The sequence below is a fragment of the Palaemon carinicauda genome, chromosome 18, assembly GCF_036898095.1.
Source record: "Palaemon carinicauda isolate YSFRI2023 chromosome 18, ASM3689809v2, whole genome shotgun sequence".
Classification (NCBI taxonomy): domain Eukaryota; kingdom Metazoa; phylum Arthropoda; class Malacostraca; order Decapoda; family Palaemonidae; genus Palaemon; species Palaemon carinicauda.
The window spans coordinates 24,435,308-24,459,555 of NC_090742.1; the positions used below are offsets into that span (position 1 = coordinate 24,435,308).

General features: G+C 44.7%; 1 protein-coding gene across 2 annotated transcripts in view; it reads right to left on the reverse strand.

Annotated features, from left to right (window-relative positions):
• LOC137657722 (DNA polymerase kappa-like) overlaps positions 1 to 24,248 on the reverse strand; it is an 83,911-nt gene that overhangs the window by 43,680 nt on the left and 15,983 nt on the right. Inside the window, exons 1-3 of one of the 2 annotated variants that reach the window (XM_068392160.1) lie at positions 20,225 to 20,247; positions 9,594 to 9,717; positions 3,724 to 3,890 (exon numbers count right to left, since the gene is read on the reverse strand). In XM_068392160.1, coding sequence (XP_068248261.1) covers positions 3,724 to 3,890; positions 9,594 to 9,681 — 255 coding nt within the window. In that variant the 5' untranslated portion in view covers positions 9,682 to 9,717; positions 20,225 to 20,247. Of the gene's footprint in view, positions 1 to 3,723; positions 3,891 to 9,593; positions 9,718 to 20,224; positions 20,248 to 24,248 lie in introns of those variants that run through there. The other variant, XM_068392159.1, reaches the window with a different exon arrangement.

Here is a 24,248-nt window from a genome sequence, read left to right on the forward strand (position 1 = left end):
GCAAGCTGATGACTGGTTATTGACTAACAATCGGTGATCGGCACGCTAGCAATCAGAGATCGTTAGCAATTGGCGAGACTGAAGGTCAATGATGAGAGAGAGATGAGCTAGCAATTGGCGATCTGGCGATCGGCGAGCTAGCAATCAGCAAGTGGTAATCTAGCGATCAGTCAGTTGATGATTTCTTATTGGTGGAAGATGAGCTAGAAATTGGCAATCGGCAGTCGATGAGATAGTGATCAGTGTTCTGGTAGTTAGAGATTTGCGAGCTAATGATAGGCCATTTACAATGTTCAGATCGTGTTTGCTGACAGGAAAAACTCCTGAAGAGAAGGGGACCAAGGGTTCCCTGTGAGGAGTCTCGACCGATGGTAAATGTGGTTGATTCCCCTTAGAAGATGGAATCTTTAGGATCTTGAACCCTTCTGTGAAGCCTCTTCCCTCTTTTCCCGGCGGGCATGTTGTAATGCGTTTGCAAGGAGGAAAATGGGGCAATGGTGCCTATCAAAGAGTTTTCATTCTTTTTCCCTATTGTGTGAGTGCGCAGGAGAGTACTGGAGTGTTGACACAAAGGATGATGCTGGTGCTCAGTTTCTGCTGAAGTGCAGTTTTCGGTGAATGTGCAGAAGACTGCTGGCGAGCAGGCAAGCGCAAGTGCGCAGGAGAGCGCTGGTGTGCCAGAGCGTGCAGTAAGGCACTGTGCAGGGCGTTGTGCAGTCTCCCTAGAATGTGTAGGACCGCGCGGGTGTGCAGGCTGGAGGGGGCGCGATCGCGGGCGAGAACTCGCGCGTAGGAGAGCGCTGGCACGTGCGCAAGAGTGTGCTGGCACGCGCGGGGGAGAGAGCTGGCGCACGCGTAAGAGTCCTGGCGGGTGCGGAAGAGTTCTGGCGGGCGCGCGGAAGTCTGCTGGCGCGCAGGAGATCGTTGGCGCGAAGGACAGCGCTGGCACGTAGGACAGCAATGGTGCCCGCAGAAGTGCTGGTGGGAGCGTGGAAGTCTGCTTGCGCACAGGAGAGCACTGACGAACAGGAGATCATTGGCACGTAGGAGATCTCTGACGCGCAGGACAACGCTGGCATGCAGGAGAATGCTGGCGCACAGGAGAACACTGGAGGGCAGGAGAACGCTGACGCGCAAGATAACGTTGGAGCGCAGGAGAGTGCTGGCAGTAGGACAGCGCTGGCGAGCAGGAGACCGAAGTTGCGGGGCCGTGCGCTGAAGTTTCGGTGAGCTCTGTTGCGCCGGCGATCGTAGGTTGGCTAGTGAGCGCTGGCGAGCTGGCAAACGTTGCTCTCTGTGGGGAGGTTGCGCTGGAAGTCGCTGAGGACAAGCAGGTGAAGGCGCACGCCAAAGCACAGTAGAGTGGTGACGAGCTGGAGAGCGTGGGCACTCTATAAAGCGTGATGGAGCAGGCTGGCGCTGACGAGATGTTGGTGAGCGGTGGTGTACTGCAGTGCGATGGCGAGCTGGAGCGTTGGCGCGCAGCTGCACGCTTAGGTAGGGCCTCAAGAGGCTGTACCGGGGACAGCAACGGTGATGGTAGGTCTGCAAGTCAGCTAGTAGGACGACCAGGAACTGGGATGTGAACTTTGGAAGGGCGAAGATCCACCGATGGAGAATGCAAACAATCCACAGAAGAGTCCAGGACCGAAGTCCGAAGACTAGCTGCAGCATCGTCAGGAGAAGGTCTTGGAACAGATGACGCCCATGAGGGCCAGTGTATCAGCTAACTGACCTTCAGCAGTAGCAATCCTCCGAAGAAGAGTCTCTATGAGTGGCCCCTCTCGCGAACAAGAGAGGTGATCACTCTGCAGGAGAGACTTGCCTAAGACTATGCTCCGCCCCCAAAGGAAGAGAGACTCAGCAGTCGGAGTCGATGAAGTAATGAAGACGCAGGAAGGGAAGTTCTTGCGCAGGAAGGGAAGTTCTTACGCAGGAAGGGAAGTTCTCCCTCGCAAGGGAGAAACCACCCCACACCTGGGGACGAAAACCCTCCCTCAGAAGGGAAAGTAGTCCAACCCCTGGAGGCAAACCTCCTGGTAGCACTCTAAGATGTTCTGACAAGAGCGCTGCCTGAGGAAGCGTAGCCATAGCTAGTTCCTCAAAGATGAAGTGCTGATCAAGTGCTGCCACAGGCGTACTTCTAAGAGAAGGGATCACGCCCATGATGACATCCTATGAGGGTCAGCAGTGACAGCAGATTCCCCAAGCATGAACAGAACAGCTCTGCTTCGTCGGCTTTCTTAGTCGAACGAAGAAGAACTGCATCACTAAGGAAAAATAAAATAAATTATGTAACAAAAAACTCCCTCGGGAGGAACACCTAGTCCGCGAAGGAAAAGGAGATCACAGAGGGAACGAACATAAAATATGAACTACCCCCTGCCTTCCCCGGTCATCATCGATGGGAGAAGGGGAGCAGAGAGTAACTGTAATAAAACAAGAATTAAAATGATTTAAATCAGCTAAAAATATTCACTAATAGGAAGAACCACTGATCCTCCGAAGGGAAGTGTTCCCCACAGAGAAGAAGCTGAAAAGTTAAATTACAAACAATTATAATTTCACTTAAATAATTAAGAAAACAATCGGAAGCGCAACCTAACCCGTTAGTACACTGCCGGAAGCCCATCAAAGGTGAACGGCCTTGAGAAGAGAAAGACCGAAGTCAATCTCTGAAAGGCCACACTCCCTTCTCTCAGTAATCCATATGTTCCCCGTGGAAGAGGGAAAGGCGAAGACAACAGTTGGACGAGGAGGGTCCAAACGATGACAATTCCCCTGCACTGGCGGCCGAGTCAACGGTAGGTTATCCCCCAATAGGGAAGACCGATGGACAAGGGGGTAAAGGTTGGAAGGGAAGGGAAGGTATACGTTATCACACGCACAGCACAAACACTGAAAAGGAAAATTAATAACATTTCTATATATATTTATACATAAACATTAAGAATGGCAGTCCAAAATAGACGAGGAGGAAGAGCGGTTACAACCGGTCTCCATCCGAGCCAAAAGTAAAGCGAGCTAAATCACCGGTGTGCGAGTGGGAGCGGTAACAAGCTACCCACCCCCTAACCCCTGCTAACTAGCAGTATGTGTAGTTAACCCTGGCTAAATTTTAATGGCTCGTCATTTCAGCTTTGCAGAAAGTAATAACCCTTAATAAATAGCGTAGATTTGTATTCCAGTTACGAAACAAACTTATTTTCTTGACCCATAAAGAGTTGATGGGAGAAGTACAAGAAGGCGGCCAAGGTTTGGGTGGATGGATGGTGTGAAGAAAGCTCTAGGTGATAGGAGGATAGATGTGAGAGAGGCAAGAGAGCGTGCTAGAAATAGGAATGAATGGCGAGCGATTGTGACGCAGTTCCGGTAGGCCCTGCTGCTTCCTCCGGTGCCTTAGATGACCGCGGAGGTAGCAGCAGTAGGGGAGTCAGCATTATGAAGCTTCATCTGTGGTGGAAATGTGGGAGGTTGGGCTGTGGCACCCTAGCAGTACCAGCTGAACTCGGTTGAGTCCCTGATTAGGCTGAAGGAACATAGAGAGTAGAGGTCCCCTTTTTGTTTTGTTTCTTTGTTGGTGTCGGCTACCCCCCAAAATTGGGGGAAGTGCCTTGGTATATGGATGGATAAAGGAAAGCAAAAAGTAGAAAATATAAATACTGTATTGGCAATTGAGAGGACTAGTGCATTTTTACTTACAGTATTCTTATGGTACCCTACCTGAATTACTGCCTTATTGATCTGTTGTTTAGAGAATGATTCCTTGACTCTCATCATTTCAGCTATCTTGGCATCTAATCTCTGTTGACATTTCTGTTTATGCTGATAAAATTTTGAGCCTTCTGATGCTTTCTTGATAATTTCATTAATTTTCTCTGCATTCAGACCTGAAAAAATAGTATCTATCAACTAAATGATCCTTCTAATAGTCAAAATTTCCAGCTCAAAATTAAAATTCATATTATTGTTTAAAAAAAAAATACAAATAGAATGATTCATTTCAATGGAAAAAATCTTATAATAAAATTAATTATTACTACTTAAAATATTCACACTTGTTCTTCCTATGGAAAGAACTACAGTAATCTGATCTCTTAATCTAGAGAAAAACAGAATTTCCAAGTTCATTTTAATACTTACATTGTCCACTTTGGATAAGAAGCATGACAATGACTCATCAAGCAGTTGTACTTGCAATGTGAAGGTGTAAGTAAGGGAAGTGCCCTAGGCCCTACATTTGCTTAATTTTACATGTGTAACTTAGAGAATACGGTGTTTGAAAACAACCCTCTTTTAAAACCTTTTAGGTATATTCAACATGTAGACGATTGTTTTATTGTTATTGAAACGAAAACTCTATTTAAAGGTTGAAATCTAAATTTGAAGGAGAATCTGTATTAAAATTTACTTATAAAATGCAAACAAACAATTTGCCTTTCCTGGATTTTCTGGTTACTATGTCCGAAGGTGTTCTAAGATCCTCTATTTACGTTAAGTCCACTAACCTTGGAGACTGTATCAATTTCAATAGCATTTGTCCTGACAGATACAAATTAGAAGTAATCAAAACATTATTGCACAAGGGATATCAAATTTGTAGTGACTGGGAATCATTTCATAATGAAGTTTTAAGAATCAAACAAATGTTAACCAACAATAACTTTCCTATGTAAGTAATTGATAACACTGTGAGGGAATTTCTTGATAAAATGCTTGTGAATGGTCATTACTAAAAAGGAAAACCAAGTAAACTTCTATTTCCAAGGTCAGATGTGTAGTAGCTACAGTACAAGGTTGAAGAAAATATACTGAAAAAGGTTTTATCAGACCATATCAAATCAAGCCCTAACAAAACTCTAAAAGCATGTCTCGGTGACGAAGAAGGATCGTCTCCGAGTTTACTAGGATCAACCAGTCGACCAAATATCTGAGAAGACGGATGCCGTTCCTGTGAGCCCAACATGACACTAGGGTGAACACTCTGGTGAATACCTTAGCTGTCGCGACACTGAATCATAGAACCTTGAACTGGTATGCCTTTTTCTCGTGTATGAACCTTAGATACTTCCTTGCATACGAATGGATTGGGATCTGGAAGTATGCGTCCTTCAGATCCAGTGTGCACATGAAGTCCCTTGGATGAACCGCTTGGATGACCGTGTCTGTCATCTCCATTCTGAACTGAGTCTGTTGCACAAACTTGTTCCGAGGGGAAATATCGATGACTGGTCTCCAGCTTCAAGTCACCTTTTTCACCACAAAAATTCAATCGTAGAAGCCTGGAGACCCTTCTGCAACCTCTTGGAGGGCTCCTTTCTGCAGCATAATCTGGACTTCGGCCCTGAGGGCCAGCTCCTTTGTGGATCCCTTCACATAGCAGCTTAGATGCACTGGATCCCAAGTGACAGGAGGGAGAGATTGAACAAACGGGACGATCACTTCGACCGTCCAGGATTCTGCCCCATGAAGCTGCCACCTCTGCCAGCAGCGCTATAGGCATCCTCCCACAAGTGGTAGGTGAGGAGGAATGCTATTCCTACTAGGAGTGACCACCTCGGCCATCTCCCTTTCCTCCCTTCTTTCCTCGGAAGGACTTGGTCCCTTTCAGGCCTTTGGATGGAAAGGGCCACTTAGACACCTTTGAAGGTCTGGAGGACCTAGAAGTTGACAGGTAAGAAGAGGAAGGTGCTTGCTGAGTCCGGGAAGACTGGGAAGGTCTACCATAGGGCCTCGATGTTATGGTTCTACGAAGGAGAGAATCGTTTGACAATTTCCTCCATCGCTCAGCAGCCCTCTCTATCTCTTCTGGAACGAAGAGAGAAGAACCCTTAAGGGTGGAGTTCCTCAACTGGGAGACTTCAACCTTCGGCACCTGTTTATGGAATTTTACAATGATGGCATCCCTTCTCGAGTATGGCATTCGCCCACAAGTTGACGACGTGGTGCGACAGAAACTCAAGAGTTTGGGTACCTAACAACAAGAAAGACTCCAAAGTCTTCCAGGCTGACTCCTTTGAAAGATCGAGTGAGTGGACCATCAAGGATCCTAACCATAGATCAAGCCACGAAGCAGCCTGCATGGCGTACTTCGCGCCTCTCTCTATATGCAGGAGTTCAACTGCCGAGAGAGAGGCCCTCAGAGAGGAGAGGGTTTCAGCCAGGAGACCCTTCATTACAGACTCTACTGAAGGGTCGAGGGACATGGTGAAATGAAGTTCCCCTTCGATCTCGTAATACTTCCTTTGTAAAACAAAATGAAGTACAATGGACAGAGAGGAGGAACCTGCCCTCAGGGAACTAGAAGTTCCAGCTATCCGGGAGGATAGCTTTCCTTTTGGCGGCTGTAAAACCCTTAGACCAGGGCAAAGCGGCATTGGACCTGGAAGGCTTCTGCGTCTTGAGTATTTCATCGAGAATCATATCCTTCCCCTCCTGGATGGTGGAACTAGGCGTAGACAGCCTATTGATGGCCCTCATGCATGTGAGCACCTGCCAGAGTGATGGTTCGGACTGGCTGTCTTTGGGAGATTCTCGTCATCGGAATCTAAGGGATCTTCCACCTCCAGAATCACATCCAGTCTAAAGTAGGTCAGAGTTGTTAACTGTATCACTAGAGGGTACCTACCACAGGGGACCGTCTCTGTGCTTCAGCCATTTGAGCTTCCCTTGCCGGAGCGTTCTTGGGTTTCGTCTTAGTGTCCTTCGATTCCCTACGCACAGGACGTTCCTCCGCGGTCTTGGGATGGGGAAACCTGCAAGGGTTTCAAGTGACTTGACGAAGCTTTGGCAGTAGGAGTGGAAGGCTCCTCTTCTAGAGGAAGCAAGGAAACCAGTCATTGGTCCGGAGGCATTACCTCAATCTCTTGAGGGTTGAAGGGATGGATAGCTATCTCCCTGGGCGAGCCTGTCCCTACTCGTCCTAGGGCGCATGTTGTCGGCGTAAGGTGGTGCTACGCCTCTCATCCTCCTTTTCTGTCTCTTAGTTATGACCTCCTTTACCTTCACTGGAGTACTGTAAGGGGGAAGTTAGCCATATAAGAGTCAGAGGCTCGCGGACCTTCAGCAGGCGGTAGGAATGGAGGTGACCTGCGTACCGGTACCTTGTCTGCCGTTGACCACCTTCTAGGGTCCTAACTCCCAACGGACAAACTCGACGAGGGCTCCAAGGGAATCCTCGGGGTTGCCTTGACTGAGACAGTCAGAAGTTGTGGCGGTGGAGGAGCCAAATTCAGGGACTTCACCAGGGTGGTGATGAAAGTTATCACCCATGGGAGAAGTTCTGATCCTCTAGGTAAGCCCAGGACTTCCTTAGGAGGTTTAGGAGGAGAGGGTCCCTTGGGGGGAACTCTAGAAAGAGCTCCAGTCGACGGATATGATAACCTCTGAGGCAAAAGAACACTTTCCTTCGGACTAATAGGTACGTTAGCAAACCCATTAGGCGGCTCCTTGAAACCCTCTGGAAAGGGTGTTGGTCTTCCGCTGGAGGTGGAAGAAGCTGAGGGTTGAAGGGAAGGTGATGGTACCACACCTGCTCGCGGTTCCGACACATCTGCTCGTGAATTCCTCGCGGAAATCTTCGATTTGCTCGCGAAATCCCGAGATTCGTGTGTAAAATCACGAGTTTTACGCATCAATGGATGAGATTCACAAGCAGAAGTGCTCACAACAGGAGCAATAGGAGCCACACGGGTAGAGGAAGGTCTAATGCCTTCTTGCTGCCTCAGAGAAGCACCTACGTCCGACGAAGTTGGCAGAGGAAGCCTTTGAGTAGGGACAACTCTTGTTGGAGAATGTGTCATAGCGGGATACGTTTCCAACCGTCGCATAGGCAAGCACTTTGCTAATACTCCCCAGGTGGTGAAAGGCACTGGGAGTTTAGCTGGACGCCTGTCTGAGGAGTGGTCATTCTCATGATCAGGTCCGGTCCGAGGTCATTTGGAAGGAGGTCTAGTGGAGGGGCTACGAGCTGATGGACTGCACGAGTACTTACCTCTACCTCTAGACAAGGAACATCTAAACCTTGATCGCAAACGTGTGGTTTGTGATCGTGGACAAGATGTTTATGAACAGGAGCGTCTAGCTCTTGTTCGAAAATGGCGCGAACATCGCGAATGCCTATCTCGCCAACATGAGCGTCGGCCTTGAGAATGAGAACGTCATTATTGTGAACGGTACCCTCACAAGTGTGAATGCCGCCCTCGTGAACGGGTGCGTCGTCCTCCCGAGCGCCGTTCTTGTGATCTAGAACGCGAGCATCTGGACCTAGGTATAGACTGTGCTTGTGATCGAGAGACTTCTCCTAGTGAATGGAACGCCTCCGAGCATAGCATTGAGACCTGCGGTCTCGTGAGCGCAAAGCTCTAGAGCGTGAAATCCTTCTAGAAGAAGAACGTTCGGATCGTGAAGACCTACAATCAATCAGATCTTCCAATCTTCGCGAACGGTGATCAGGGGAAGAGTGTCCAGAAGGGCGAGGCGATGGCAATGCTCGTCCTTTAGCGCTGCTGGTGGTAGGAGCGCTGGTCCCCGGAAGATCTACACCTGCAACCTGCGGGGAGAAACAAAGGGTTGAGGGTTTCAGGATGACGAGGTCCCAGGATGGCGAGCGGGTTCGTCGTCAGCAGGAGACCGTTGGAGAGGCGAATGCGAGCAATCCCCTTGTTTGCGCATGGAAGGGGCAGGAGACGGTGAAAGATGAACCTCGCACAGTTCCAGAGCGTGAGATGTTGATGGCTCAGGAGAAGGGCCCTTCCTAGCACCATGCTGAAGAAGGCACAGCAGCCCCTCCTTCGAAGTGGGTCCCGAAATCCCTAAGGTCGGCTACACTGCAAAAGATCTGAAGGGGAGAATGGCTTCCCGTCGGCAGGAGGTGAAGTTGCTCCTCTAGGGGAAGCAACAACACCCTAAGTACCCCAAGGTTGCCAAGGAGATAGTCGGTCTGTGCTCCTACTAGATCGTCCCTCGGAAGAGCGCGAGCAAGAAGGAGCTTTGGAAAGAGATTTGGGGGTACAAGAGGAAGAACGTGCTTTCCTCGCCCCTAAGGGAGAAAGATCGCGCTTCGCTTTCTTCTTCCTGCATCGCCCAAATTTCTCCCATTGGGAGGCAGGCCATTACCTACACTCTGCGTAGGGCGAACCCTGCTCTCAGCTATGCCCTCTGCATGAAGGACACAGAGTTCGGGTCCATCTCCAACGAAGACATGAAAGTACCGCACGCGACACCCTCGGGCCCTGGACAGGTTCACATGAAGGCGATCGTAAAGAGAACACGCACACCTGAAAAAGAGAAAGCAAAATAAAAAAAAATCCAATGACAGTCACGGACAGAGAGGACACGTCCGATCTCTACCTAGCCAAAAGAAAAAGTGACGTCTCACTGCTGTGAAAGTATATACTGTACAGAGGCAGCTGGGTACCCCTAGCCTACCCGCTCAAACGGTTAGGCAGGGTTGTCCCCTTGCAATTAAAGTCTAATAGCTACCTTCCTGCTCCGGTGAAAGATAATCCAAATAAATAACGGAAAGTTTGTTAGTATGTGAACAATTGAAGATATCCATTACTTCAGCCATGGTTCATAAATTGTAAACATACCTTCCATCCCAGCCTTATGGGTGTTGAGTGCCATCATCTGGGGTCCTGCAGTGCAACCACTGCTTCCACTTTTGATGGGTTCTTCCATTTTGTTTGAATGGCCAGAAGGAATTATTACCCTAAACTGCAAGTAATATGACAAAAGATTACAACTTAAAATATGGTACAGTATACAACAATAAATACAACAAAAGATTAAAACTTGAAATATGGTATAGAGTATAATAGTAAAAAATACAATTAGGCAATGCTCGAAAAAACTTAACATATTTTTATAAGTAAATATAACCATATTAAAATATTCCTATTATGATTGAACACAAAACAGGTTCAGAAGATGAATACCCTGTACTCCTCTAAAGACTGAATTGAAATTTAGAAAGTCTTGAAATTTAAAGCATTAACAACTTAGTAGATGATCACTATTTTCATCAACTTACCCCACACATCCTACCTAACTTCATCAAGAAAATATGTTGCTATAGTTACTTTTTTATTCTGCTTAACTAAACGAGATTAGTTTCTCAACAAAAGTATGGAGTAACCTAATTCTAAAAACTTAACTATCCTATCTAATCCATCCATATACCAAAGGCACTTCCCCCAACTTTGGGGGTAGCCGACAACAACAAGAAACAAAACAAAAAAGGGGACCTCTACTCTCTACGTTCCTCCAGCCTAACCAGGGACTCAGCCGAGTTCAGCTGGTACTGCTAGGGTGCCACAGCCCAACCTCCCACATTTCCACCACAGATGAAGCTTCATACTGCTGAGTCCCCTACTGCTGCTACCTCCGCGGTCATCTAAGGCACCGGAGGAAGCAGCAGGGCTTACCGGAACTGCGTCACAATCGCTCGCCATTCATTCCTATTTCTCGCACGCTCTTTTGCCTCTCTCACATCTATCCTCCTATCACCCAGAGCTATCTAATACTAACCATAAATTCAGGTGCTACATATTAATTCAAAGAAGGGAAGAGATTTCGCTATAAGATAATAAAATACAGAACTCTCTCACTTTGTGTGGTAGGTATCCTCCTCAGCTACCTCAAAAGTAAGCAATTCAGTCCTTTATAGTTACCTGGAACTAACTAAAGAGCAAAAACTCACTAAAAGTTGGGGGACATGGGTCTATGAATTTCAGGTATCAAAATAATTTATTTCATTAAAAAAAAAATCAGGTATATTTTAATGATTCTTAACAGAAATTCATGTCCTGATTACCATGATACCCATGTTACCCAGGAAATGACAAATTCGGAGATAATTTGTATTTTTCCTAACTATACAAACCTTTCACTATTTATTAGAGGTACAGTAATTAGTTTTAGCGAAGCTGAAAGGACAATCCATTAAAATTTTAGCGAGGGTTAACTACCCATTCTGCTAGTTAGCGGGGGGTAGGGGGATTGCTTGCTACCGCTCCTGCTCACACACCAGTGATTTACCTCAATTTGCTTGGAGGTAGGACTTCAACGGGGATAGGGCTGGCGGGTAAGTTTGTATAAATAGCTAAGGGTTTGTATTGTTAGGAAAATTACAAATTATCTCTGTATACCTACACTATTCATTAAGGGTGACTCACCCATTAGGAGGGTGGACATTCCTGCCAAACAGGCTTTTGGTTTCACCTGGGGGCTCCTTATTTTGAATAGGTTTGTACTAAAAATAAGCAATCCCTACATCTCGCGCTAAACCTTAAGCTGCGTGTTGAGATGATTAGAAGTGTGACTGTATAGGTAAAAGTTATTCCGAGTCTTTGTAGGAAAACTTTTGTAACCAGGACTTTCCCAATACCACCTCGCCAGGGTATGGGGACGCAACAGTATTAGCTTAATACTAAGAACACAAGGGAGCATGGTTTAACTGCACTGGTTTGAGGTCAGCTTATGCAGAGAACCCAGGATGCTGCTTTCCCCAAGAGAGGGAATGATGAAGAAAAGAATAAGACTCGGTCAAACCTTTTCATTCACGTAGACTAAAACAGGGTAACAGTGCCCTCAACCTTCTGCTACTTATCAAATAAGGCGCTTAAGGTATTATACCAGCTGTTGTGCAGCCACCACAGGGCCGATAGAGAATGTATCGAGCCTCTTCTGTGTCATGTCTTGCAGGTAGTGGTCTGTGAACGAATTTTGACGTTTCCAAACCCCAGCCTGTAGAACCTGTGTCACAGAGAAGTTTCTTTTGAAGGCCAGGGACGTAGCTACGTCCCTGACATCGTGGGCTCTGAGCCGACGTGAAAAAGGAGGGTCCAAATTCAGGGCATGGTCTATGACCTTGTGAATCCAGGCAGGGATGATATTCTTAGTGACCCTCCTCTCGTTCCTCCCATTGCTGATGAAAAGTGCAGACACGCAGGGACAGGCTGCGGCAGAGTAAGAGATGATCGGGGTCATCAGTTACAGAGCGGAGACTCAAAATCCGGAAGGAGTCGAATCGGGGATCCGCTACTCCCAGACTCTAAGTCTTGGCTACACACTCAAGGACGAAGCCGAACGTTACCTCTCCCCATTTCCTTGAATGGGCAATATGGTATGAGAGACCATGAAATTCACTAACTCGCTTGGCCAAAACTAAAGCTAATAGGAACACCGTCTTCCAAGTGAGGTGGCCATCAGTTGCCTGGCGTAATGGTTAATAGGAAGGTCTCTGTAGAGACCTGAAAACTCGAACCACGTTCCATGGGGAGGTCTAACTTCAGACTGAGGACAGGTAAGTTTGTAACTCCATATGAATAACATAAGTTCTAGCGATGAGGAAACATCTATTCCGTTGAGTCTAAGGGGTAGGCTTAAAGCTGAGTGATAGCCTTTAACCGCCGAGACTGAAAGGTGTATTTCCTAACGCAAATACACAAGGAACTCCGCTACTACTGGAATAATGGCATCGAGAGGAGAGATACCCCTTTCACGACACCAACTACAGAAGACCTTCCCCTCTGCCTGGTAGACTGCTGCTGATGATTTCTGCAAGTATCCAGACTTCCTAAAGGCAACTTGTTGCAAAAATCCTCTCTGAGTTAATAGATGCTGGATAATCTCTAGGCGTGAAATCGTTGTGAAGCTACAGCTTTGTGGAAGATGTTGGCATGTGGTTGTTTCAGTAGATCGTGTCGTGGAGGGAGTTCTCTTGGAGACTCCGTTAGGAGATGCAGAAGGTTAGGAAACCATTCTGTAGGATGCCATAGCGGAGCAATGAGTCATTGAGAGGTTGACTGATGTTCTTGCCTTGTTGAGTACTCTCTTCATCCAACAGAACGGTGAAAAGGAATAAACGTCGTTGTTCCACCGTTGTTGGAATGCATCTTGCCAGAGAACCTTGGGGTCTGGGACTGGGGAGCAGTACAACGGGAGCCTGAAGTTCTGGGCCCGTGCGAAGAGATCCAAGTTGGAGAACCCCACAAAGTCAGGACTTTGTTGGCCACTAGATGATCCAAAGGCCACTCAATACTCACTATCTGAGATGCTCTGCTCAGGCTGTCGGCAAGCACATTCCTCTTGCCCAAAATGAAGTGTGCTGATAGTGGTATCGAGTGAATCTCGGCCCATCTCAGTATCTCTACTGCTAGATGGGATAGGGGCTGCGAAAAGGTACCTCCTTTTTTGCTGATGTAAGCCACTACTGTTGTGTTGTCGTTCATCACCACCACTGAGTGGCCCGCCAGGAACTGGTGGAACTGTTGAAGGGTTAGAAAGACAGCCTTAATTTCTAAGAGATTTATGTGGAGGTACTCTTCTGGCTCTGACCAGAGGCCTGAGGTCGTGTGGTGTAGCACGTGGGCTACCCACCATTTTTTTGAAGCATAAGAACAGCATAAAATTTGGGAGGCGGACGAGAAGATCAACTCCCTTTAGTAGGTCATCGTCCGACACCAACCATTCAATGTCCGTCTATTCCACTGATCCCATGGGGATCAAGAAATCCGGGGAGTCGTAGGCCTGATTCTACCGGGACTTGAGTCGCCACTAGAGATATCGAATCCTGAGGCGACAGTTGGGAACTAGAGGGGCTAGATGAAAGGTGTCTGAGAAGACATAACCCCGTCTGGGCTGGAAGTTCTTCCCGTCTGAGAAAGGGTCTTGCGACCTTTATCAGCCTCATTATCCTGTCTTCTCATGGGAAGGCTTTGTGGAGATTGGTGTCTATTATCATGCCTAGGTATACAGTACCAGTCTCTGTGTAGGAAGCAGGGCAGACTTCTCGATGTTTACCATGATCCCCAGATCTTGGCAAAGCTCCACTGATCTTGGAGTGCTTCTGAGTACCAAAGACACTTTCGAATACTGTGTCTTTGCCCTCTCGTGGGGCTATCTCCGGGTCCGAAAACCTCGAGTACCCAAATAAGTGTCTCTTTCTGCTTCCCCTCCAAAGTGAGACTAGCAGCAAAGTTTCCTTCTTCTACCCCAGAGCTCCTCTCGGGCATCCCTAGAGTGACTGGAGGTTCCTGTAGGCCTGGAGGTCCTTGAAGAAGACTTTGGGAGAGTCTTAGAATCCTTAGATTCCTTCCGAGGAAGGAGGTAGGACTCAAGCAACGAAGGCCGGATGGGATTGTCCCTCCTGACTTCCGTCGGTGATGGAGAATTCTCCATGCGAGGAGAAACTTCCTCCGAAAGTGGAAGGGAGGAAGTTTGGGGCTCGCGCGACTCCCTTGGCAGAGGTGAGGTAAGAGAGTGTCCAGCGGGAGAGACAGGAAGGACGGGCCTTGAAGGCCTAACAGGGATGCGATTGCGTCTGAGACTACTCTTTTCCTCTTCAGGGGAGAAGAAAGCCAAGGTTCCTTACGGTAGGTCTGCTGGTGCCGTTGGAAGGGAGATCAGTGACGAGCGTGATGACATGGCAGGCTCGAAGGCTTGCCCTACTGCTCTGACCATGGCACCAAATCAAGGCTGCTTGCTGACAGACACACTGTCAGACAAATCCCATGAAAGGAAAGGGCCCGAAGGTTCCCTGTGAGGAGTCTCAACCGATGTTTGCGGTGGTGGGTCCACCTTTGTACATCGAATCCACGGGATCCTGAACCCTTCTGTGGAGCCTTTCCCTTTCCCCTGTGGTCGCGCTGTAAAGCGTTTGCGAGGACGGGAATGGAGCGATGGTGACCTGTCGCAATCTCTATTGTGACGTTCCTTGAATCTTAAAGTCTGTAGAACCTGCTTTGATGTTTTGCGCAATTGTGCAGGAGAGCAGTGACGTGCGGGTGAGCGCTGGCAAGCCGGAGAGCGCTCGCGTGCAGGAGAGTAATGGCACAGTACAACGCTGCGTAGGAGAGCGCTGGTGCGCAGATAAATGTGAATGCGCAGGTGAGCGCTGGCAAGCTGGAGATTGCTGGTGAGCCAGAGAGTGCCGAAGAAGCAAACGCTGGTGAATTGGAGAAGCAACACTCTCTCTCAAGAACCAGTACTGGCCAAAAATTAAAGGGTCTACACTACTACTCAACGGTCTCCCGGAAGAGACCAAACGAGCATGAGCTTCGGAGGAAAGTCGGGAAGCGGAAGAGGAGATCTTGGGTGTTTCCTTTTTGAAGAAACCTCCGAAGGAGAAAAATCCTGCTTTGACTTCTTATTCCGCCATCGCCAAAACCTTTCCCAATGGGAGGCCGACCACTCCCAACACTCACTACACCTGTTAACACTGACACTGTTGACCTCTGCAGGCAGGACAAAAGGTATGGCGATCAGTCTCCACGGCCAACATAAAGGTTCTGCAGGGCTGACCTTCGAGTCCAGGACAAGTGCACAAGGTCACTGAAGTCAACACACACACACTAATAAGAGAAAAAGAACAAATAAAAGCATTAATGGCATTCCAAATAGGTAAAGGATAAAGAACGACAACGACTGTACACCATCCAAGCCAAAAGCAAAGTGAGCTAAATCACCGATGTGTGAGTGGGAGCATTAGCAAGCTACCGCCCCCTTCCCCACTAACTAGCGGAATGGGTGGTTAACCCTTGCTAATATTTCAATGGCTCGTCCTTTCAGCTTCGCTAAAAGTAATAACCCCTAATAAATAGCGTAGGTTTGTATTCCAGTTACGGAACAAAAGAGATTTAGTGGCAACTGGTATCAAAAAGATATACATAAGTTTACTTTTTACCTCAGAAATATGTACAGTACTGTATTATCACCAAAGCCGTAGCACAGGAGTAGCATATTCAATATTCACTCTTAGCAAAATTTTGACACAAAGAAAAGGAATTATTGAAATAAAGACCAATAATTTCATGAGAGACATTGGTCTCAGGACAATAAAAAAAATGCTACCACAAAAGAGAAGTAAAGTCCCAACAACTACTGTATTCAGCAAGTGACTTTATCTTCTAAAAAAAAAAAAATTAATGATTCTCAATTCCATTAAGCCAGCATTGGCATATGAGAAATGTCTAGAAAAAGTTTAGCGCAAGTAAGACCAAGCATGAAAAAAAGCTCCTATCACAATGAGAAGTGATCCAATCTTGAGATTTTTTTCTGAAAGTTTAGGAAATGTGGACCGTGACGTAGTCTAAAAGCTTATGATAAAATTTTGTCTCATGTTGCATTGTTCATACGGTACTTCCTCCTTATGGCTACAAAGGTGCAAATGAGTGATTTGCTCTCACTCGATTACTGTACTTCTGGGTCATTGCAAAGTTTCATGATTATCGAATGGAAAGGAATGACAAGACACAGTATTAGGCTTTTCTGCAAGAACATTCCCTTGACTGTCCAAAGTGTAATTTGCCTTCAGCTTTCCAAGTGGACAAACATTTGTGGTATAGTAACAGCTCTCAAATAATCCAAAATGTAACTAGTGATGTTATTATCAGCAACTTGTAAAACACTTTCCTTGCCTACTGTCATCTATGACTGGAAATTAATGTTTTTTTGTTCATCACTGCACAGTTTATGTAAGTTCTAAGATACTGTACTCATAAGAAGTTCCTAGAAATAAAACTGGAGAAGCTTTAGTTCAGAAGTCACGCACTACACGTTCAATAGACAAGAAGCCATCAGTGGCATGGGCCTTGTCATGGAGATTGATAAATGTCTCTTTGGCGAGAGGGAACATAGTTAGGGTAGGCACCTCACCGACATCTTGCAAGGGCATTCAGTGGTATTGAGCGTTTCTAAAGCCACTGCCTTTGTGGCTGCCATAAAGCCATTTCTTTTTTACACTGTACTGCTGCCAAGCATGTACCTTTGATTCTAATGTATAGGCATGTTAAACAGCTTTAAATCGGCTGCTACAAGTCTTTTACCAATCTAGCTACAATCATTGTATGATAATCCACTCTTATAGCTTAAATGGATCCCTCTGACCCCAAGACTCATAATAAAAGTATTGAATGTCTTTGAAGCAGAAAACATTACCTGTCTACTATAGTCGATTCTTTTTAGTGAGGCAGATTTGCACCGACATGCAGGGGTGCCCTATTAGCTCAGAAATGTTTCCTGCTCGCTGATTGGTTGGAAAAGATGATTCTAACCAATCAGATACCAGGAAACTTTTCCAAGCTAAAAGGGCACCACTGCGAGTCAGTGCAAATGCGCTTCATTGTAAAAAATTGAGTATAGTCACAGCACTTTTGAAAATGTATTCGGATAAACTTTCAATAGTAAATTCCAAGAATATAAGCGACTTCATCAGTTTTTTTTAATACTGCTGGTTGGTTATACCTTCAACCTAACATTCAATGTCCTCTGAAAGCACAGGGCAAACCCTGGTACATATGAAACAGTTTGTTGGTGATTTTAAGATAATGTAACCTCAGCCTAGTTAGTTTTACACTTTAGGTTAGGCTATGATAGCATGCATCCCTGTCTTTAAAGTTTTATATTTCTCCCAGCAAAAATTCCCATTTTCTCACTGAGATACCCCATTTCTGCTAATCTTGTAAGAGGGTTCCATTCTAAACATATCATTTTCCAATACTAATTGAATACAAGACCACCAATGCCTACCTTCAACAGAAATCTAGATTTGCTTTTGGATTTGACTTTGAGCCATAAGGCCTGGGAGGCCATTCACAGTACCCAAGTGTAACTGAAGAAACACTACATTTGCAGTACGAGGTTAAATGGATGGAGTGCATGATGGAAGAAAAAAGCAGAAATGGAGGTATAGGAAGCTAAAAAGCAAGAGCAGATTGGGGCTAAAGGGACACTGCAAAGCCCCTTCAGTAAGGTTTTATTATAGTCACGAACAGGGAAAACTTTGCTACTTTTAAGCGACTGGGGTGTATATATGATAGCGGCCACCTGTATGTATTTACACGGGAATGTAAAGGGGGTCGCAGGGGGACGTTAGCCCCCCTGTTAATTAAGTAGGTAAGGATGCGGCTTGTAGGTTAGGTTATGGGGGTAAGTTTATATTAGTTGACGTCCATTTTTAATCCATGCGGTAGGAACTGGCCGCTGATATACAAAGGCTCCGAGCGACACTTATTTTTACCGCAAATAAATACTTAATGAAATATATATCTATATCTATATCCACCGATAATGGGGGACCCCCAGTGGAAACCAGGGGTTTTGGGTTGGGAAAACATACTGGCAAGTAGTAATGGCCGGGTGGGACGCTATCGAAATTTCACACTACATTAATCTAGGCTACAGTCCCTTGACCATATATATTGACATTCTATAGGCCAAACCTTACCCCACTCAAACATTGGACACATAAAAGACAGTTCCCCACGGCTAAGAAAACGAAATAGCTAATGTGAACCAGGGTCCCACTTTTGTCAAAGTTATCGAAATGTCCCACTTTTATATTACTTTTGTGATTTTTGTGAAGCTTTGTTCCCATTTATCCCGCTTTTTTGCGCTACAAAAACAAAATTGTCCCCGTTAATGGAATAGAAGTGATATTTTGTTTAATTTTGCCATTCCAGTGAAAAGTATAAATATTAAAGAGAAGTAGAAAAATATCTTAGTTTAATTCTTGGATTCACTTCTATGTATGTATATATGTATGATGTCATGCTTTTACAGAAAAAAAAATTCTGGTCACATAAGAAACAACCTACTATTGCCAAGATATGGCTGGTCAAATAACATCAATTATGAGCCTAAGGTATTATTCCTCCAATGGTTGGGGAAGCAACTTCAGTTGTCTACTTATCTTATCCTCTAACGGCTGGCCACACAACAGTTTTGGAGTATATGTACAATATGGCCATCTGTATGTATTATTGTCTAACTTTGTATACGGCAGTGTAAGGGGAGTTGTAGGAGGGCGTTAGGCGCCCCCCCCCCCCCCTTAGGTAAGTAGGCAAGGACACGGCTTGTAGGTTAGGTTAGGGGGAAAGTTTAGGTTAGTTGATGTCCATTTTTATTGAATGCATGAGGAACTGGCCAGTGATATACAAAGGCTCCACGATTTCAATGTGTAAGGACAATTAGGCGACTGGGACTGGCATAACTGAGTTGACCTGTTCCCTAATTTACATTGTTTCCAATAATTTGAAATTCATTATAGGCCTACACAGCATACTGGAGGGGATAACAAAGAAGGCATTGCAACCCTGTTAAGTGCGATACATTTACATAGTCAATTCTGTTTAGTGAGGCAGATGTGCACCAACTCGCTCGGGGTGCCCTTTTAGCTCGTTAAAGTGTCCTGACCGCTGATTGGTTGGACAAGATGATTCTAATCAATCGCCATCGGAGAGCACGCAACTTTTACGAGCTAAACGGGCACCGCTGCGAGTCAGTGCAAATGCGCCTCATTAAGAAAAATTGAGTGTAGGTTAGGTTGGGCACTTCAGGTTAGGATATATCCTTATTTGTTTGCCCCTCTTAATTATCGTCTTTCAGGAACATCTTTTGCTTCAGATATCGGATCTTTTCGGTTTGAGTGCCTATCGAATTCAAATGTTTTTTTTATTCCAAAGTATGTATTTTGATGTGGAAAACCCTAAAATGATAACCATTTTGTGGAGAAATTATTTATTAACACTTAAATTGGCTTATATCAATCAATATCTTACTGAAATGCTGCGATTTCTCTGTGCGCTTTCTTGATTTTCAGGGCACTACTGAACCTAAGAAAACCCACCTAACCTAGCATAGGGGCCCTGTATCCCTACCTAGGCCTACCGGGGGGGGGGGGGCTCCCCCTGCAACCCCCCCTTAAGGCCTCAGTGATTTTCGGGACACTACCGAACCTAATACAACCACCTAACCTAGGGCCCTGTACCCCTACCTAGGCCTAGCCCCTGCGATCCCCCCCCCCCCTTACAGTCATTACCTATCACATCCATCAATAAATAATTTCTCCACAAAATGGTTATCATTTTTGGGTTTTCCACATCAAAATACATACATTGGAATAAAAAAAAAAACATTAAAATTCGATTGGCACTCAAACCGAAAAGACCCCAGATATCTTTATAACTTTTAAAAAATACGGGTTTCAGAATTATAGAAACCAATATTATTTAAACCTTAAAATACATTCAAAACGTGGTAATCTTCAACGAAAACGTTATTGGTTACCTAATGCACATATATCCACACCTCTAAAAAAATTAAATTAAATCAAATTATATTAAATTTCCTAACTTTGGCTACAAGTTTTTGCGGGTAAAGTCAATTCGGTCTACGACTCTAGGATAAAGGATAGTGGTTTAAGAAGATTTGACAATTGTACCTGTAATTTGCTTACGTAGAATTTCACACTGTGTTTATCACTTCAGTTGCTGTGTTTTCTCGCGTAGGATTTCACACTGTGTTTATCAGTTGACTAATGTTTATCTCCTCTCAATTGCATTTGTTTACAGGGTTGCCATTTCTGATTTTGAAAACGCGCTACAGGAGCTTCTAAAAAGCGCCAGAAACGCGCTAAATCCTTTCTTAAAAACCACTCTGTAGGTTTAGTAACCTCATTAACAGAACCACAATCTTTTGACTTTACTGTAGGACTCTACAACGTACTTTGGGAAACAGAGAGAGAGAGAGAGAGAGAGAGAGAGAGAGAGAGAGAGAGAGAGAGAGAGAGAGAGAGAGAGAGAGAGAGAGAGCGCAGACTCGTATAACGTAACTGATAAAGCGGAAATTTATACAATACAGTATGTCAAATAGATGGAGAAATGCAGTCAGTTTATCATATACTTTATCACATTAAAAAGCGCTATGTTTCGCCCTAGATTCGTCTAAAAAGCCTCAAATAGCCGCGCTAACTAGGAAAATAACGCGCTAGATTCCCGAGATCTAGCGCGAAAAGCGCTAAAATGGCAACTATGTTTGTTTATCTTAAGTTCAAACTGCAATAAAATCTTGTTCTTTGCAACGGCGCCTCCAAAGTTTATCTTCTTATACTGTTTCGTCTTTTCCTCCACATCAGGTTTAATACTTCTTTTTTTCCTTTTTTTATATTTGTTTCACTAAATAAAAATAATCCTACTATTTTCTTTAGGTCTTTAGGTCTTCCTCGTATGGTTGTTGTAGCTCAATTACTTCATTCCTTTTCTATATTCCTGGCAAAACAACAACAAAATGTATCAAATCTTCCTCCTCATTTTCATAAAAAATAGTTTACATTCCCCCCATTGTGTCTATTTACAATATTTAGTTTTAAAGTAATAGTTCTTGCTCTAAAAAAAACACTGAAGCAAATGTATTGTCATAAAGTAACTTCAAGTTCAAGATAAAATGTTTTAAGATCAGTTAAAATATTGAAATAAATATCTCCTAAATAAACTATAAAAACTTAACCAAACAAGAGGAAGAGAAACTAGATAGAAAAGTGTGCCCGAGTGTACCCTCAAGCAAGAGAACTCTAACCCAAGACAGTGGAAGACCATGGTACAGAGGCTATGGCATTACCCAAGGCTAGAGAACCATGGTTTGATTTTGGAGTGTCCTCCTAGAAGAGCTGCTTACCACAGCTAAAGAGCCTCTTCTACCCTTACCAAGAGGAAAGTGGCCACTGAACAATTACACTGCAGTAGTTAACCCCTTGGAAGAAGAATTGTTTGGTAATCTCAGTGTTGTCAGGTGTATGAGGACAGAAAAGAATCTGTAAAGAATAGGCCAGACTATTTGGTGTCTGTAGGCAAAGGAAAAGAACCGTAACCAGAGAGAAAGATCCAATGTAGTACTGTCTGGCCAAGATGGCATTATCTTATTCCATCTTGCTGTTATCTCTCTAATAGGGCTCGGCCAGACCAAGCGCGTTGAGCGGCGAGGTTAGCGGCATGACTCGGCGGCAAGTCAGCAACAAAATGTTGGGTGGCCTACCCTATTCAAGTTACAAGTTCTTTCATACACATATAACGCTCTACAATTCAAATTATATTCTTTTCTGGACTGCCCAAAGGCAAGAGCCCGGGTCTTACACAATAAGGCAATCTATACAGACAGACTGGGTGGCCACACCGGAACCGCCACACCTCTCTTGCCTCCTCACTCCCAGATGATAGCCTTCCTTTTAAACATGACGATGGTGTTTGAGTAGGAAATTACTTCCAATTGAAAATCGTTATTTTAATCTGAACTATATATTACACAAGAGTCTGGATTCACGATTTTAATAAACAGAGAAGGGAAAATAAGTTAATTTTGAAATTAATGTTGCCAGTCCCGTTTGTACGGCGACAGATTTAATGAATATCTGCATATTTCACAAGTCTTTAGATTCTTTGATGGGAACATCCTTCCTGGATTCAGACTCAAATCAACAAACGTTGAACTATAGACAACCTCAATCTCTTTTTTACCAGCTATTATAATTGCTTCAGATATGATAAAGTTCACGAAAAATCGTTGTCCCTTTTTCATTCCAGAATTAACTAGCATTTGCATAAGATATAGGCTATTGTTTATATGTACATACGATTCTTTTCACATTTGAAATTTTCTCTATATCCTATATATATATATATATATATATATATATATATATATATATATATATATATATATATATATATATATATATATATATATATATATATATATATATATATATATATATATATATAACTAAATGGTGATTAAATAGGTTGCAAAGCACAAAAAAAGCGTAGACCTACCCACTATTTTATTACCATCCATTTGCAGTTGATTGCCATAACTTCCATTTATTTAATCCATTTTTGCTCACCGAAACACCTCCCAAAAATTGTTGATTAGTAATGACTGGAAACGAACAATTGAACGCGTACCCCTTCAGGAACTGATGAAAAGTGACATAATCTTGGGTGAAGACGCTCAAGCCGCCGCGTTTTTTTAAAACACGAAACATAGTCTGGCGGCAACTGCAGCGGTTCAAATTCAAATTCAAATTCAAAAAAGTTTATTGACATATAGATACATCAAATAGGATGTATTAGCATGCTAATGCATCCCCAACCAAACTTATTACAATACTGCAGCGGTTGGAGGCTTCTCGCACCTCCTATCTGGCCACCTACATAAGATACTTGAGGTTTCAATTATCAGCTGGACCCTCTCGCCGCTAACCTCGCCGCTATCTGCTATGTACCGTCGCTTGCTCTGTACCGGCTCCTATGTACCACTGCTTTGGCTTATATGTACCATTGTTGGGCTACTAGGTACTGACTCTTATATACCACTGATTTGACTTATATGCACCAAACAAGACTGCTATGTACCAGCTATAAAGTAGAAGGATAAAAGATTTATTGTAAGAAAATAATAAAACGCATCATATAACTGTAATGCAACTACATTAAAAGATTGGAACGATTGGGGCATTTTACTGGTGTGTATATTAGGTAATGAGCAGTCATATTTGTTATATTCTCTATTTACGTGGCAAACAAATAATTATTATTAATTGTATTAATAATAATGTTACATATTTATAATCATGATACATAGCAGCCATGGATGGTACTGTGTACATAGCAGCCAGGGATGGTATATGGCAGCCATGGATAGCACATAGTAGCCAGGGATGGTATATGGCAGCCATGGATAGCACATAGCAGCCAGGGATGGTATATGGCAGCCATGGATAGCACATAGCAGCCAGGGATGGTATATGGCAGCCATGGATAGCACATAGCAGCCAGGGATGGTATATGGCAGCCATGGATAGCACATAGCAGCCAGGGATGGTATATGGCAGCCATGGATAGCACATAGCAGCCAGGGATGGTATATGGCAGCCATGGATAGCACATAGCAGCCAGGGATGGTATATGGCAGCCATGGATAGCACATAGCAGCCAGGGATGGTATATGGCAGCCATGGATAGCACATAGCAGCCAGGGATGGTATATGGCAGCCATGGATAGCACATAGCAGCCAGGGATGGTATATGGCAGCCATGGATAGCACATAGCAGCCAGGGATGGTATATGGCAGCCAGGGATGGTATATGGCAGCCATGGATAGCACATAGCAGCCAGGGATGGTATATGGCAGCCATGGATAGCACATAGCAGCCAGGGATGGTATATGGCAGCCATGGATAGCACATAGCAGCCAGGGATGGTATATGGCAGCCATGGATAGCACATAGCAGCCAGGGATGGTATATGGCAGCCATGGATAGCACATAGCAGCCAGGGATGGTATATGGCAGCCATGGATAGCACATAGCAGCCAGGGATGGTATATGGCAGCCATGGATAGCACATAGCAGCCAGGGATGGTATATGGCAGTCATGGATAGCACATAGCAGCCAGGGATGGTATATGGCAG